This window comes from Astatotilapia calliptera, chromosome 3, assembly GCF_900246225.1.
Source record: "Astatotilapia calliptera chromosome 3, fAstCal1.2, whole genome shotgun sequence".
Lineage (NCBI taxonomy): Eukaryota > Metazoa > Chordata > Actinopteri > Cichliformes > Cichlidae > Astatotilapia > Astatotilapia calliptera.
The window spans coordinates 14,207,664-14,222,871 of NC_039304.1; the positions used below are offsets into that span (position 1 = coordinate 14,207,664).

Consider the following 15,208-nt stretch of genomic DNA (forward strand, 5'->3'; position numbering starts at 1 on the left):
TAACAAGACTGGCTACGGATACCGACTACGGAACGGAGCAGTTGTCAGCCACCTCCTGTACATGGATGACATCAAGCTGTATGCCAAGAGTGAACGAGACATCGATTCACTGATCCACACTACCAGGCTATACAGCAATGACATTGGAATGTCGTTCGGACTGGAGAAGTGTAGTCGGATGGTAACAAAGAGAGGGAAGGTAGTCAGAACTGAGGGGATTGAACTACCAGAAGGCAACATTGCAGACATAGAGGACAGTTACAAGTACCTGGGGATCCCGCAGGCAAATGGGAACCATGAAGAGGCCGCTAGAAAGGCTGCAACCACCAAGTACCTGCAGAGGGTCAGGCAAGTCCTGAGGAGTCAGCTGAATGGTAAGAACAAGATCCGGGCCATCAACACGTACGCCCTGCCCGTGATCAGGTACCCTGCTGGGGTAATAGGCTGGCCAAAGGAGGAGATAGAAGCCACTGTCCAGCACCCTGAGGCTGTACGCTAAGCGGAAGGAAGGGGGCCGGGGACTGGTGAGTGTCAGCACCACAGTCCAGGATGAGACAACGAACATCCAAGAATACATTGGGAAGATGGCCCCAACTGACCGAGTGCTCAGTGAATACCTCAGGCAGCAGAAACCCAAGAAAGAGGAGGGAGACGAGGAACCATCATGGAAGGACAGGCCCCTGCACGGTATGTACCACCGGCAGATAGAGGAGGTGGCTGATATCCAGAAATCCTACCAGTGGCTGGACAAAGCTGGACTGAAAGACAGCACAGAGGCACTAATCATGGCAGCACAAGAACAAGCTCTGAGCACAAGATCCATAGAGGCTGGGGTCTATCACACCAGGCAAGACCCCAGGTGCAGGCTGTGTAAAGATGCCCCAGAGACAATCCAGCACATAACAGCAGGGTGCAAGATGCTAGCAGGCAAGGCATACATGGAACGCCATAACCAAGTGGCCGGCATAGTGTACAGGAACATCTGTGCCGAGTATAACCTGGAAGTCCCGAGGTCAAAATGGGAGATGCCCCCAAGGGTGGTGGAGAATGACCGAGCTAAGATCCTGTGGGACTTCCAGATACAGACGGACAAAATGGTGGTGGCTAACCAACCGGACATAGTGGTGGTAGACAAACAGAAGAAGATGGCCGTAGTGATCGATGTAGCGGTTCCGAATGACAGCAATATCAGGAAGAAGGAACACGAGAAGCTGGAGAAATACCAAGGGCTCAGAGAAGAGCTCGAGAGGATGTGGAGGGTGAAGGTAACGGTGGTCCCCGTGGTAATCGGAGCACTAGGTGCGGTGACTCCCAAGCTAGGCGAGTGGCTCCAGCAGATCCCGGGAAAAACATCGGAGATCTCTGTCCAGAAGAGCGCAGCCCTGGGAACAGCTAAGATACTGCGCAGGACCCTCAAGCTCCCAGGCCTCTGGTAGAGGACCCGAGCTTGAAGGATAAACCGCCCGCAGGGGCGTGCTGGGTGTTTTTTATATATATATATATATATATATATATATATATATACATACACAGGTCCTGAGGAATGGCTTCTTAGAATAGTGTAATAAAGTCAAATGGGATCCTGCACCTTAATTATCATTATAAGTTCATTAAATGCTTACAGTTGATGGTTTGGAGCATTTTTTTTACAATGACAGAAGTACTGCCTTCAGCTTCACAGAAAATTACATTTTATCAGATCCTTTCACATTTTCTGATCATTCATTAGTGTTTTAAAGTTAAAGTTTACTCCTTTTTAAAAAAAAATAAATAAAAGGTCATAATTAAGAACAATGTCGGCAGTAATTAGCAGTTACAGCCAGAAGGTATACATGTTTTATGTTTTTGAACTGCAGGGTGTATCAAAGAGAATCATCCGATCTCAGAGTGCTGTAACTCTGCAGCCATTCACCGGTAACAATCGAAACAGGAAGCAGTCATTCCGGGCAGACATTCCCAAATTTAATTCCATTACAGTCTATTTCAAACTCCAACAATCTTCATCCCCCCCTAACCCTTTGATCGCAGTTCCGATTGTGACCTGGACTTAATTTGAAGTGTTTGATTTTCCATTAAAAGCCTTACTTCCACTCCCTGTGTGCCAATCAGAATTGTAAATATGTCAAATCTTTAAGTGCATGAATTTGTTTTATTAGTTAGATTTTTCTATGTGAATATTTAATTGAGAGTATAAACTAAAAAAAATATTTTGAAGTGATTATTTTTTATTTGCTTGCTTAAACAGGTGACCTGCTGTATATACTGATAGGCTACTGGAGGGGCCTGGGATTGACATTATCATAATGAATAAAATTATGAATGGCACTGTGCTGTCAGGTTGTGACCCAGTGTGCAACACCATCTGGAAAGTATCTGATTGCCAGTCATGCATTTTTCAGCATGGCAATGATCCCAAACACACTGCCAGAGCAGTGAACACACAGTAGAGCACCATCATCATTTGTATCGATCTCTCGTTACAGGTGCTGTTTGTTTTGTATTAGTCTGTAGGTTTTATAGTTACAGCTCTCTGCTTCCCTCATGTTCCCTTCTCTAGCATTAGGTGTTCCCGTTATGTTACTTCCTGTTTTATTTTGATAGTCTTTATCTCATGTGTTCGTTTTAGTTTTACTTTCCTCAGTCTCTCCAATTGTTTGCACCTGTGAGTTCCCCGCAGCTGTGTGTTATGTACCCTTGTTTCTGCTTGTTGTCGCTTTTACTGTGTTTGCTGTGTTGTTCTGTCGTCCCCTGTGGTTCCCAAGTTCCTGGTATTTCCCCCAGCGTTTCCTCTGCTTATCCACGGACTTGTTATTTAGTTGCCTGTTACGCCTACGATTAATGTTCATCTGTATTTTGATCCTAGCCAGCTCACGACTCTGCTCTGGGCGTCCTCGTTCACCATTAACCATGACAACTATCAGTCATGGACTGACCTTTTAAGAGCCCGGACCTCAACATTATTAAAGCAGTGTGGGATCGTCTTGACAGAGAAGTCAACAAAAAACAGCCAACATCCAAAGCTGACTAAGAGAGTTCCTAGGCGATGACTTTCAAGCTTGTTAGAGTCGTACAAACTTTCTTTTGTTTTATATACTGTACTTCCATCTCTGTTTGCACATGTGCCTTTAGATTTCTCCATCTGTTTCTCATGTTCCTAGCAAAACCTAAGGAAATGTGGGTATTTTAACTTTTGCACATAGCCATAAACTAGGTTATTAAAATATGCAAACAGCAGATGCACAGACATTTCAAAAATCACAAATCAGTCAGATGGGCTAACATTGCGAACACAGAAAGGAGCACAGTTCCTACTTCTTTATTTTTACTTTTTTGGAATCAGATTTGGCTTTAGGGTCAAAGCTGTTGAATTATCACCTCAGCGGTGAGTGAATCCTAAACTGAGAGGCTGTCGGCTAGGGGCCTGTTCCTGTAAATGCTCTCACTCTCTTGCAGTAGTGCCGTGTCATACTCCATACCAAGGAAACACAGGGGCAGTAATGCCAATACTGATGCCGATACTTTTAACCTGTAATGTAGGGGAGAGCTTTTCAGATTCTGAGCACATTTGACAAATAAATCACTGTGAGCTTTACTTTCCAAAATAATTAGCTAAATGTGCCTGCCTCTGAAGTACCTTGGGTCAAATGTGTGTTTTCCGCCTGTGTTTAAGGCAATAAAAAAATAGACATGACAGTCATTACAAAAAGGCTCAGACATTTTTCATCGTGCATGTTTAAAGTACAGTTTTTCATTCCCAACATTACAATTAATTTAACACAGTTCAGTAGGATACACGCTGAACTAAGAGGACAGGGTCAAAGTATCGACCATCTAGCACTAGTATCGATCTGATACCAATATCATCTATCTTACACCCCATGTTATTCAAAAACCTGACTGGGCATCATGTAGTAGCTGGCAATTGTCTGACATTAAAACATTACTGGACAGCAGCCTTCACATGAACTATATATAATATAATATAATATAATATAATATAATATAATATAATATAATATAATATAATATAATATCTTTGGGCTACAAGGAAGAAAAAAATGTTTTGCTGAGGTGTTTCCGGATCAGTTATAAAATATCACCCTCTATATTTGTCTGTGAGACCTCTATATTTATTTCCTGACTACCTTCTCGGTAAACACCCATCTCATCTCCGTATTTATATCCTCCCAGTGCACCTTTGGCATTACTCTTTATCTACACAATAATAAACTCTTACGTCTCCTTGTTACCTAATTATATGGTTGCTGTAAAACCCTACGGTCGACGCGCATAGCTGCATATCCCATGTGACGCCTTCGGCTGATTATCAACAACATCATCAACGTTTTCACTTTGGCTCTGTCTCGGTAAATAAATGCTCTCCCCGTGATCCCATCTGGTCTCAAACCGCTCTCATCGCAGCTCGACTTATTAAAATAAAGATGAATGTTTCCGACTAATGAGATCATGAATAATTTCAGCTCAGTCAACAGGTGACCAAATTTGAAAGTTTGCTGCGAGGCACCCCGCGAGACAAACGCGCACAATGCCACAACAAGGGAAGCCAAATGTAAGGCCAGTGCTCCCGTTCACCTTCTCTCGCCTCTCCGGGTGACTGAGACAGGACTACAAGACGCAGACATATGCGCTCTGCTGCGGGCCTCGGCTTTAAGGGAGCGCGCTGTGCAATGTGCACCACCTGTGCGCTTACCGGCTGTAGCTACAGTCGCTACGACAGGCTCAGCGGAGGTCATTTGCATACTTTATGATTCCAGGTAAAAGGGGACAGCGATCATGAGAGACAGGCGGGGAATGAGAGAGAGAGAGAGATTGCAAAAGGCTTTCTGCGTCAGTCATAAGGGCTGCCAGTTAAAACTGCTCTTAATCCATCTGTAAGCCCCAAGATGTGCTGATGGGTGAAAGCCAAGCAACTTTGAGGTAGGTTGTTCTTCTTCTTTCTGAGAGGGTGAGAGTTTGTTTTTCCTCTAACAGGACACGTGTTTTGTGATGCTGTCTTTCTGGTGTTCTTCTGCGGGTTTTTTTCTTTTTCTTTTTTTGTAGCTTGCTCTCTCTACTCCCGAGGCTAGCCCAGGCTCAGACTCTGGGAAGCCAAACACACTCCTCTCCTTTTTATTCCCCCTCCTGTCTTGCCTGCAGCGGATAAAACAGAGCGCCCAGAGAAGCGATTATCTTAGTGGGGAAAAAATAATAATAAACTCTTCTGGAGGCTGGCTACATTTAAAATATCAATAAAGAGGGCTGAGTAGGATATAAGGGATTACAGTTTATACCTATTTGGGGGGTTTTGTTTTACATAATAACCAAATAACATGAAATACTTGCTGTTTAGTGTTTGGTGTCAGGGAACTTAAACGTCCTCATCCTACAGGTGGACAGATCGAATATCATAGTATCGATACCACCACTGCTATTGGTATTATAATGATCAATACTTTGTTTGTATACTCCAAGTTCAGTATGTAGCCCACTGAAATCATGGCACACTGCTCTCCGCTACATAAGCTGCTTTTATAAAGAAAAAGTATCGGTATTGGTATCAGCATACTGACCCTGCATTTATTCTGTATTGATGTCAGATTGATACCACAATTTGCAGGATGGCACAGCACTAGCGTAACAGCTGAGTTAAAAGGGAGTCAAAGTGAACTTTAACCCATGCTGAGCAACCTTACTCCCATGCTAATGATTTACTCAGTGCCAGGGCTGCTTCGACAGCCAGCGAGCTAAGTATAAGCAATGCCGCATAGCGTGCACCTTTGTACCTGTCTTAATGAGTCATTTAAGCGCCAGCGATTACTGTTTTTTAATTCATCAGTTTAATTTATATCTAATGAATGAGTAATCAGGGCCTGAAAATGACTGACAAGTTGATCCGAGTAGATGAGAGCTTAGAAGTATTACTTCCCTCTAACTAATTACATGTAATGACCGCTTTAATATCAGTAATAGCGTTCTGACTTATAATCAGTTTGACAGCTTAAGGTTTGTGTGAATAAAGGGAGTAATTGGTGCAAAAATCAGATGCAGGTTAAACAGGTGAACAAAAAAATGTTTTGTCCAGCGTGCAGATCACAAGGACGTAAAAAAGTTTTCAGAAGAAGTTGTTAAAAGAAAACTTGATGTAAACTAGCACTGCAATCCCACTGATGCCATCAGCAAAACCCCTGATTAGGCTGATCATTTCAATTTAAGCCATCTGTGTTAGAAGGATACACTCAGTGCCTACTTTGCTCTCTAGTTTACAGTTTTAGAAATGACTTGATTTATTGTGGCACAGATTAAACAAGGTGCTTTAAACATTCCTGAGAGATTTGTGTTTATGTGGACAGATGTGAATCTCGTGCTCCGCCACAAATCTACCGGAGGTTTCTTTCTGGTAAAAGGAAGTTTTTCCTTCCCACTGTTGCCAAAGCGCTTGCTCATAGGGCGTTGTGTGATTAATAGGGCTCCTTTCCAATAATGTAGCGTCTTGACCTTGTGATAAAAGGCACCTTGAGGTGACTCGTCTTGTTATTTGGCGCTATATAAAAGACCAAAACACAAACATCTTCTGATGATGCAGAGCTGAGCTCTTTCTTTGAAGTGTGTGCTTTATTTATTCTCAGAAAATAGCTTGTCAAGCTAATTCTGCAACAGCATACTCATGTCAAACCATCTTCTAAAGCAAAGGCATAATGGGTAGATGTCCTTGTCAGCCTAGTAAGTAAATAGATGTGTAGTGCTTTTTCTTCTTCTCTTTATAATAGATTCTCTCTTTACAGTGTGCCGACTGTAGAGAGAAGTATTTCGTTTATTTAGTGCATCATACTGATATTATCTTATCCAGAGTGTTCCAGAAGGGCTCATTATTTACATCTGATGTTGAGTTCTTTTCCTAACATCTAACGCTGTGCTGCGTGTAAGAAGACCGACCTTGCTGCAGTTTTCAGAAGCTTATGTGTACAACTGTGAGCAGTGGGGTCAAGAATCTCTTTTAATACCACATCCAGTAGGGCTCTCTACTTACATTGCTGAGATTTCTATGTGTGGCTCTAAAAGAAAATTAAGATCCATTTTTGGGTCGCTTGGCAGAGCTGGCACAGGGACAGGCAGGAGACTTGCCTGAGGGAGAGCACAGGGAGGGGACTACTTGCTGGTGAGGTGCAGTGTTAGAGTGATAGCAATGCAAAGAGAAATGGCAGATTCTTGCAGCTTCATCACTTCGATCCTTGTGTCCTACAGCTGGATATAGGTTAACAGGTGAAGGCCAGATGGGTCTTCATCCTTGCATCCGCACGTTATGCCGTTTGTATTGGAAATATGCGGAAATATGTACTAGTTATTACAGCAGGCAGGACTAAAAGCAACAAAACTAAGGTTTTGGCATTTGCAGCTAGTGTTAATACATCAAGCCGATTGGGAAAAGGAAAGATGTATACATTTATACATCTGGCTAAACGTAATGCAGTCTGACATAGTAGTTCTCCGGAAGCTAAAGCAGCCACCTTGAAATTATTCCAAACTCTATCAAGGTTATAATGTTTTAAACAGTTTTATAGAGGTGTTAATTCCATTTTGCAAGATGTACTTGCAAGACGCTGTTAAATTGCATTGCATTACAGAGAGAGGTAATATAAATGGGATGGCAGAAATGTTCGTCAGTGCAACACAAAACACCTGAACAGGAATACAAACGATAACCTCCAAAGCGTGCACAGAGTTTGATAATGTGCATTGATCTGACGAAGGTGTTTTGTTTTGTTAGTGTTTTGAAAGACAGTGAGATCATCAACCTTGAGCTAAAATGACCAAGACTGGAGACAAGCAGCTTGAGAGCCCAGGGTTTCTGTGACTCTCAAACTCACAATGCAACAAATGGAAGCCCTGCATTTAGCAGCGTTTTAAGGGGAGAAAAGAGGTTTTGGAGCATTCTGAGGATATGAATGGACCAAGGAGAAGTGGATTATGGAGTGGCTTTAAAAGTTTCTGTGGACATTTTAATGTTGTCTTTTACCGTGAAACTGGGTCTGAATCCATTGTAGTCGCCATGAATTCAAACTGCAGTTTTCTGTGAAGCAGGTAGAATAAAACGTTTCAGTCCTTTTATGGATGTTGAGTAAAAGTTGAGTGCACCTCAAGTGCAGAACTGTTGATAAAAGAAACCGTTTACCCAGGTTACTTTTTTGGGCGGGGGGAGACTGACGTTATGATGCTACTACATGTGATAATGCTTTCCTCAGCTATCAGTAATGTAGGTATTGCAGTATGATACCCACATTAACGAGATCACCACAATATAGCTATTCTGTCATACTCGATACAAAGCAATATCTGTCATGTCATTGCGCCTTAAAAAAACAGGAACCAGGTATTGTGTATGCATTCACTGCCAGCTGGGTCACTCTTTTAAATGTTACCCTCTTTCATCACGAGACGTTGTGACTGGCAAATCAAATTGTGTGGGAATTTATTGAGCTTGTGCATGATTTAAGAAAATCACAAGTGTATTGACAACTCCATCATAACAGCAAATAGTACAACATATTTTCTAGTGCTGTCAGCGTTAATCTCGTTAAAATGACGTTAACGCCATAGCCGCATTAACACGGCAAATCGGCGCTAACGCATTGACGAGCTAACTGAGCTAACTGCGCTAACGCATTGACGAGCTAACTGAGCTAACTGCGCTAACGCATTGACGAGCTAACTGAGCTAACTGCGCTAACGCGTTGATGCCGTGCAGCCCCACGCACCGGGCGATCCACGCTAACTCGCTAACGGAGATTTGCCGTGTTAATGCAGTTACGTCATTTTAACGAGATTAACGCTGACAGCGCCAGTATTTTCATATAACAAATAATAATTAAAAACAATGTGCTGCAAAATCTGAATCAAAGCAACACATGCATGTTCAAAATGTGTACGTGTAAAGACATACAAACAAAATCAGCCATATAGTTAGACATTCATTCCAAACTATACACTTCCATACACACAAACAGATTGAAACTATAGCTCATAATTAAGGGGAAGAGATGGAAATGGAAAGTAAAAATTCGGCTTTGTGAAGAAGGACATAAATTTTAGACTTTTAGCTGCATTTTCACTAGTCTCAAATAAATACAGGGCCAATACTTTTAACTCATAAAGGCATCTTATGTAAAACGGAGCAGTGTGTCGTGATTTATGAGAATCGTCATCAATTTGCCAAATCTGAACACAGTTTAATGACCACTAAATCACTGTGATTTTTAATTAGTTAATACAAGAAAACTCAGCTTTCAGTTTTCATGCATTTTTAAGCTGCGACAGAAAGTGCCTGTCTCTAAAGCACTTTCTGTTGTTTAAATGTGCTGTATAAAAACATTATTATTATTCTTTTTTTAAAAGTTCATGTTAGACATATTTTTTTTATTATCAGAAACTAATAAAAATATTCCATTAATTTATTTGGAATATATTTATTCATTTTTATTTTTATTTATCTTTCTTGACCTCACTGTCTCTGCCTTTACCTGCAACAATGCTTGTGATCAGTGTGTGAATAGGCAGTGCACGTAAGCTGTAAACAAATTTCCCTTTTGTGGGATGAATAAAGTTATCTCAATTTGAATGTTAGTTATTGATTTGGTATCGATACTATCAGTAGTTTGATCGTCCTCCCACCCTAATAAAAATGTGTTTTGAGGAGTTGTTTAAAACAAATCAACAAGCTCAGAGTGTGATCGCCTCTGGTTTCAAAATCAAAGCGCGGGACGGTTAGGAGATAGAGCGTCAGAGAGGTCTCAAAAGCTGTGAATATGAACAGAGGCCTGTCCTTGTGGAGCTTTATATGTTAATAATCCGATTTTCATAAGGGGGAATCTGCACCAACTGGAGACGAGCCATGGAGCACTGAGAGATCCAGGCGGGAGAAGATTAAAATGTACTAAATCAATACTTTCCCCCACTCTCAGTGTTTTGCATCACAAAGCTGTGATTATGAAGTCAGAGTTTTTTCTTCTATATTCAAATGTGATCCAAAATTGCAGGTGTCAGTTTTAAGGATCCTTTGAACACCTTTGATAAGCTTTAATTGAGTGCTCCCCTGTTATCTTGATATAGCGCTATCTCTTTGAACACCAGTGATTGGTGTATTGGTGTCTAATGGAGTAAAGCAGCACGATTGAGGCGTCGTGCTTGTCGGTGTAGCAGCTGCACTTAATACAAATAGTACCTTTTCCCCAGACTTGCCTTCTCCGCTGTATGATTTCCCGCTGTAGCAAAGTTGTATGGAGCTTGCGATCGAGATACTTGGAGGGGAAAAAAGACGGATTGGACAAAGGAGCGCAGGGACCATTATACCCTTCACAAGGCTATGGCGACCCCCTTGTAACTGATGTTGCAGTCATTTGCTGCTGTCCTCTGCTCTCATGCTCTATGACAAATATCTGTTTTCTCTTTCCATCATCCTAAGGGCTGAAATAATGCACTTTGCTGTCCCTACTCCCCAAATGCCAGGCATGCATCAGCACTTATATCCTCTCAATACGCTCCTTTCTTTTTCTTCTTTTCCTTTTTTCCCCCAGCGCTGTATTCTTTCCCTTTTCTCTCATTCCTTGATTTTTTTTCTTGGGGCTTTCTTTGGAGCTAATGATACAGCGAAAAGCTGATGCCGGCGCCTGATGGCCGTAGTCTTGTGAAGACAAAAAAATAAAAAGAGAAAGAACTCATTTCAATTATTCTTTGTGCTCCAAGTCGTAGATTAAAATGATGATCTGGAAAACACTTCACTTGTATGGTTTTTGTTCTCCGGAGAACTGTGTTCGCTGTGTTTCGCAACACTGCGGCTGCAATGCAAATCACAATCAGACTCCTCTCTTGTTACTTGTTATCTCTTCTTTAGATGTGGGATCGGAAGAGACTCCTTGAGCTCGGGCTTTTCCACAACGCTCACCCACACACGCCGTCTTTCACAGACAAATCTCTCTCTCTTTGTTTCTTTTTCCTAGATACCAATGCAATTCACACACACAGATTTTTCTGACATATGGCTCAAGTCTATTCTGAGAGATGTTGTTTACCCTTCATGCCTGACGTGATTTCAGATTGGAGGTGGTGCCAAGCTGTCCTTCTCCTGCGTGCTACATATGAAGGCGAGGCTTGAAAGCTGGGCGAGACAAATCGACAGACCAATTACGAAAGCATTTGATGCACTCAAGTGCCCATGCGTGCTCTAGGCCTCCGTGTCATGACCGAGGTCATCGGGCGCTTGTAGAGGTCCGAAACGATCTCCTTAAAAATACACACGAACCGTGAAATATTGAGCAGCGCACTACAAGAAAAACTGCTTGCGTGTCTGATCGTAACCCATTTATCTCTGAACAATATGGATAGTTTGCCAGCAGCAGTAACGGCGTGATTCACTTAAATTGCCCTCTATAATAATATAACTTGGCATTGGTGGAAAAACTGAATTTAAGTGAGGAGATTCTGTGCTTCCTCTCACCAATATTCTCTAACTGATTATCGAATGGCCTTGAGCGCTCCCATTCTTTTGCCCATTAGAGCACTTATTTGGGCGTTTGGAAGGCCGCATCCATTTTCTCATGACGGTAAATAAAACATCCATGAAGTAGCATTAAATAATGTAGACGCATGTGGAGGAGATGGAACCTGTGCAGGAGGAGGAACTGGAGCGTTAACAGGTGGCACATTTGTCAGGACTACCCGTGGGCTAAAAGGCTCATCCGAATCCCTGCCTTCCTCACCTAGGGCAGGTGCCTGGGTCTTAAATGTCTTCACAGAACATGAGATGAAGTGCTCGGAAACATGTTTTGAGCACAGATGGGTAACATAACATGGGTGTTAAATATTAATACATTTCTCTGACTCAACACGTACAGATCTGTGTGTGTGCCTGTCGTTTAACTGGCAAATACGTGTTTGGAAAATGTCATTTCGGGCACAAGGATAGGAAATTTGCTTAGTTTTTGTATTTGGTGGTTTGGACTGCAAGAATACAAAACTAAACTAGGAGGTACTTGAAGCTAAACAAGCGGGCAGAACAGGCTGCTGGTGAATGAGAGATATCGCGACAAGGAAGAAGTGAAAACAAGGGGCTTAAATACTCACAAGATCATCAAGACACAGCTGGGAAAGACGAGGCGCAGCTGAACAGAATCAACTAAGAAGCAAGAGGGAAGCAAAACTGGACACAAACACACTCAGAGCGTGAGACTACCAAAATAAAACAGAAAACACACATTGAATTTGACAAAGTAAGGTCAAAGTAAGCATGAAAAGGCAAAACTTGACTTAAATATTATATAACAGAAACACAGACTGGGCATGGGGGAACAGAGAGCCAGAAACATTTGAGAATAACAAAGAAAAATATGAATACAAAATGATTAAAACCTAAACAAAGCAAAGGTAATATTTACACTGAAAACTACAACAAGGTCAAATGGGAAACATTAAACAGAAAAATGAGTCAGAAAATGCAGGACAGCCGGGAGTCAACTGCTTAAGATTAAAACTGACACTGAAACGTTTAAAAGTTACATTTTCAAACAGTAAAAACGAAACCGAAATAACAAAGTCCACTCTGGCAACTAAACTGAAAGTAAACTGAAAACAAAAGAAATTCAAAATTAAATTAAAAAAAAGAAAACTACGTTGAAAATCCAAAACTATAGCTTTCGGGCATCAGGATACGTCTGTCTGCTGTCTTCTTTTTTTTTTGGATCACCCGTCACTACTTATTCTAGAGCAGGGGTGTCAAACATAAGGTCCACGGGCCAGAATCGCCCTGCCAATCAGCCCAAAGGACACCTTTGGAAAATGTGAAGAATGACATAAATTTTAGACATTTAGCTGCATTTTCACAAGTCCTATGCAGTTAAAGCAGTATTTCATTGCCATGTACAAAACAACAACAACAAAAAAATCTGAGATGCTGAAATTGCTCTTCTGTCCTTATATTAAAATATCTCAGGTGTTAGTTAACGTTTAGTTAACGTTCAGTCATCCGGGCTTCTTAACATCAAAGCGGACGTCACAGGGTCCACAGTGCAAAATGACTTTGACGTCCCAGTCCTAGAGTGTTGGTCGGGTTTTACTCACACGTAACAGATTTGTACTCGAACTGTGCTCAAAGTCAAGGTCACATTTGTGGATTTACAGGCGATTTATAGGCAGTTAACTTGGATGGATTGCGGTCCTGATAAGATGTTGCATCGCTGCCATTCTGGTTTCTTGGTTCTTTTGTTGTGTTTTTAAGTATCTTACCCACATATTTTCCCCATGTTTTCGACATCTGGTCATCTTCATCACTGCTTGTCTTATCTTGATTTCCCATTTCTTAAACTGTGTGCCCAGAGTTCATTCAGTTTCACCTGTAAAGTTCTGTTTTTTTACTATCCTACCTTTCCACTCGTGGCCTGTCAGTCCACCTGTTTGCTTATCGCCTGTGTTCATCGCTCATGCAAACAGTCACACCAGCGTGATGGAGCAAGTTTGTCATCAACACCTGCAGAAAGTTTTGCATATGGGCCCTTACCTTTTGTAACTATGATACTGTAGGTGTATAAGTATTAAATATGTTTGCATTTAAGAAAAATGCAGAATAAATAAATTATTAATATATTATGGAAAAATGTTACATGTTTATTTCATGTATTGTTTGTAAATGTTTACAGATGATGTATGACTTCATCAGTAAAGTTATCACATTTTGCAGTGTGCTCTCTAACAGAAAATCATGTATGTGTGAGTCCTCCACTGTTTTCTTTTAATATATTATAAATGTTTATGTTAAATGTGTGCGTGCCCAGCTGCTGCGGTTATATGTGTAGCCAAATTGACCATTCTTACATTAATTGCTCGCATAAAAACTGTAAATTGATGTAGAAACGCAGGCTAATGCCCGTACGTAGGAATCCGTAGGCATATGTTACACCTGAGCATGTGCCTTTTCTTTGAACGCATGAAACTAAGCGGACTGATTCGGATGCCACGACGAGCAGATAAATTAACTGTAGTCAGTGGGAGGACTGTCAGCTGTGGAGTTTTTAATAAAGGTCATACTTGATGTAGCAGTGTAAAAATGACACAGCAGACCTATTTGTTTATTATCTGTGTAATCAGGGGTGAGTAGATAGTAAAATATGTAATAAATATTTTATGGCAGTCTTTGGTCCACATGAAAAGTGATGCAGTTGCCCATGTATTTTTCCCCCCTGACTTTTATTGTTCTCTGGTCACTAAAGAGACTGATTAATAGACAGGGAATTTGCACAAGTGTAGTCAATGAGGCAAAGACTAGAGTCTACGTTCCTCCTTTAAAGGCAAAACAACAGCAAAAAAAGAGATTTTGCTTTGATATACTTGTTTAATAAGCAGTATATATAAAACACCCTCACGGTCCTTAATAAAGACTCTTTGACTGCTAGACCCGAACTGCGTAACCTCCACGAGCTGAGCCCCCATCCTGAGATGTGCTGAGTGTAGGTGATAATAATTCTTAGAACAGGTGCTGCACCATAAGCCCCAAGGCCTGGGGAAGTGAATGATTAGTGGCACTCCCCCAAGATGCATTGCTCTTCTGTATTAAAACCAAACTCTGCCTTTTATTCCCTCCAGGGTTTATTAAGTGGGCCAGTTGCCATAGCGACGCTTTGGCAGGATATTGCCAGGATAAGCCGTAATGGGTCTCCTGACGCAGTTCACTCTGCTCCTGTGGAAGAACTTCACTCTACGGAAGAGACAAAAGGTACACTTCTGTGCACTAACACCACCACCACCACCGCTTTGCAAATCAACCTATATCTGCTAAAATTGGTCAGCAATGGAGAGAAAATGAGGATGTGGTCCCAGGGTTGTGTTATCAAGGGCGACTAAGTTATTCATGGGAGGGAAAGGTAATAGGAGGGATTTACTAGGAAAATTGTCTACTATAGAAGTAAGCCCCTTTAACTCTCCCCTTAGAGAACAAGAACAATCTTACCTTAATGCCGACCAATTCAAAGTGTCACCTTCAATTTTTGGTGATCCATCTCCTGTGCATGTTATGTCACATTGGCTGGATTTTACTTCTAACAAAGCCAGTCTTTGGCCCAGTGGAAATGAATAGGGAGTGACAAATGTTAAACACTTTGTTTGAAGGGCAAATTTTCTTTCTGTTCTCCAACGAACGACCTGACCACTGTTACCCATAAAGAGTAGT

The 15,208-nt window shown here is 41.6% G+C and overlaps 1 protein-coding gene across 1 annotated transcript in view; it reads left to right on the top strand.

The window, feature by feature from the left end:
• The first annotated feature begins 4,684 nt into the window (after positions 1-4,684).
• Positions 4,685-15,208, top strand: part of LOC113018657 (ATP-binding cassette sub-family A member 1) — a 183,481-nt gene continuing 172,957 nt past the window's right edge. The window contains exons 1-2 of the mRNA XM_026161949.1: positions 4,685-4,938; positions 14,626-14,755. Coding sequence (XP_026017734.1) covers positions 14,690-14,755 — 66 coding nt within the window. The 5' untranslated portion in view covers positions 4,685-4,938; positions 14,626-14,689. The remainder of the gene's footprint in view (positions 4,939-14,625; positions 14,756-15,208) is intronic.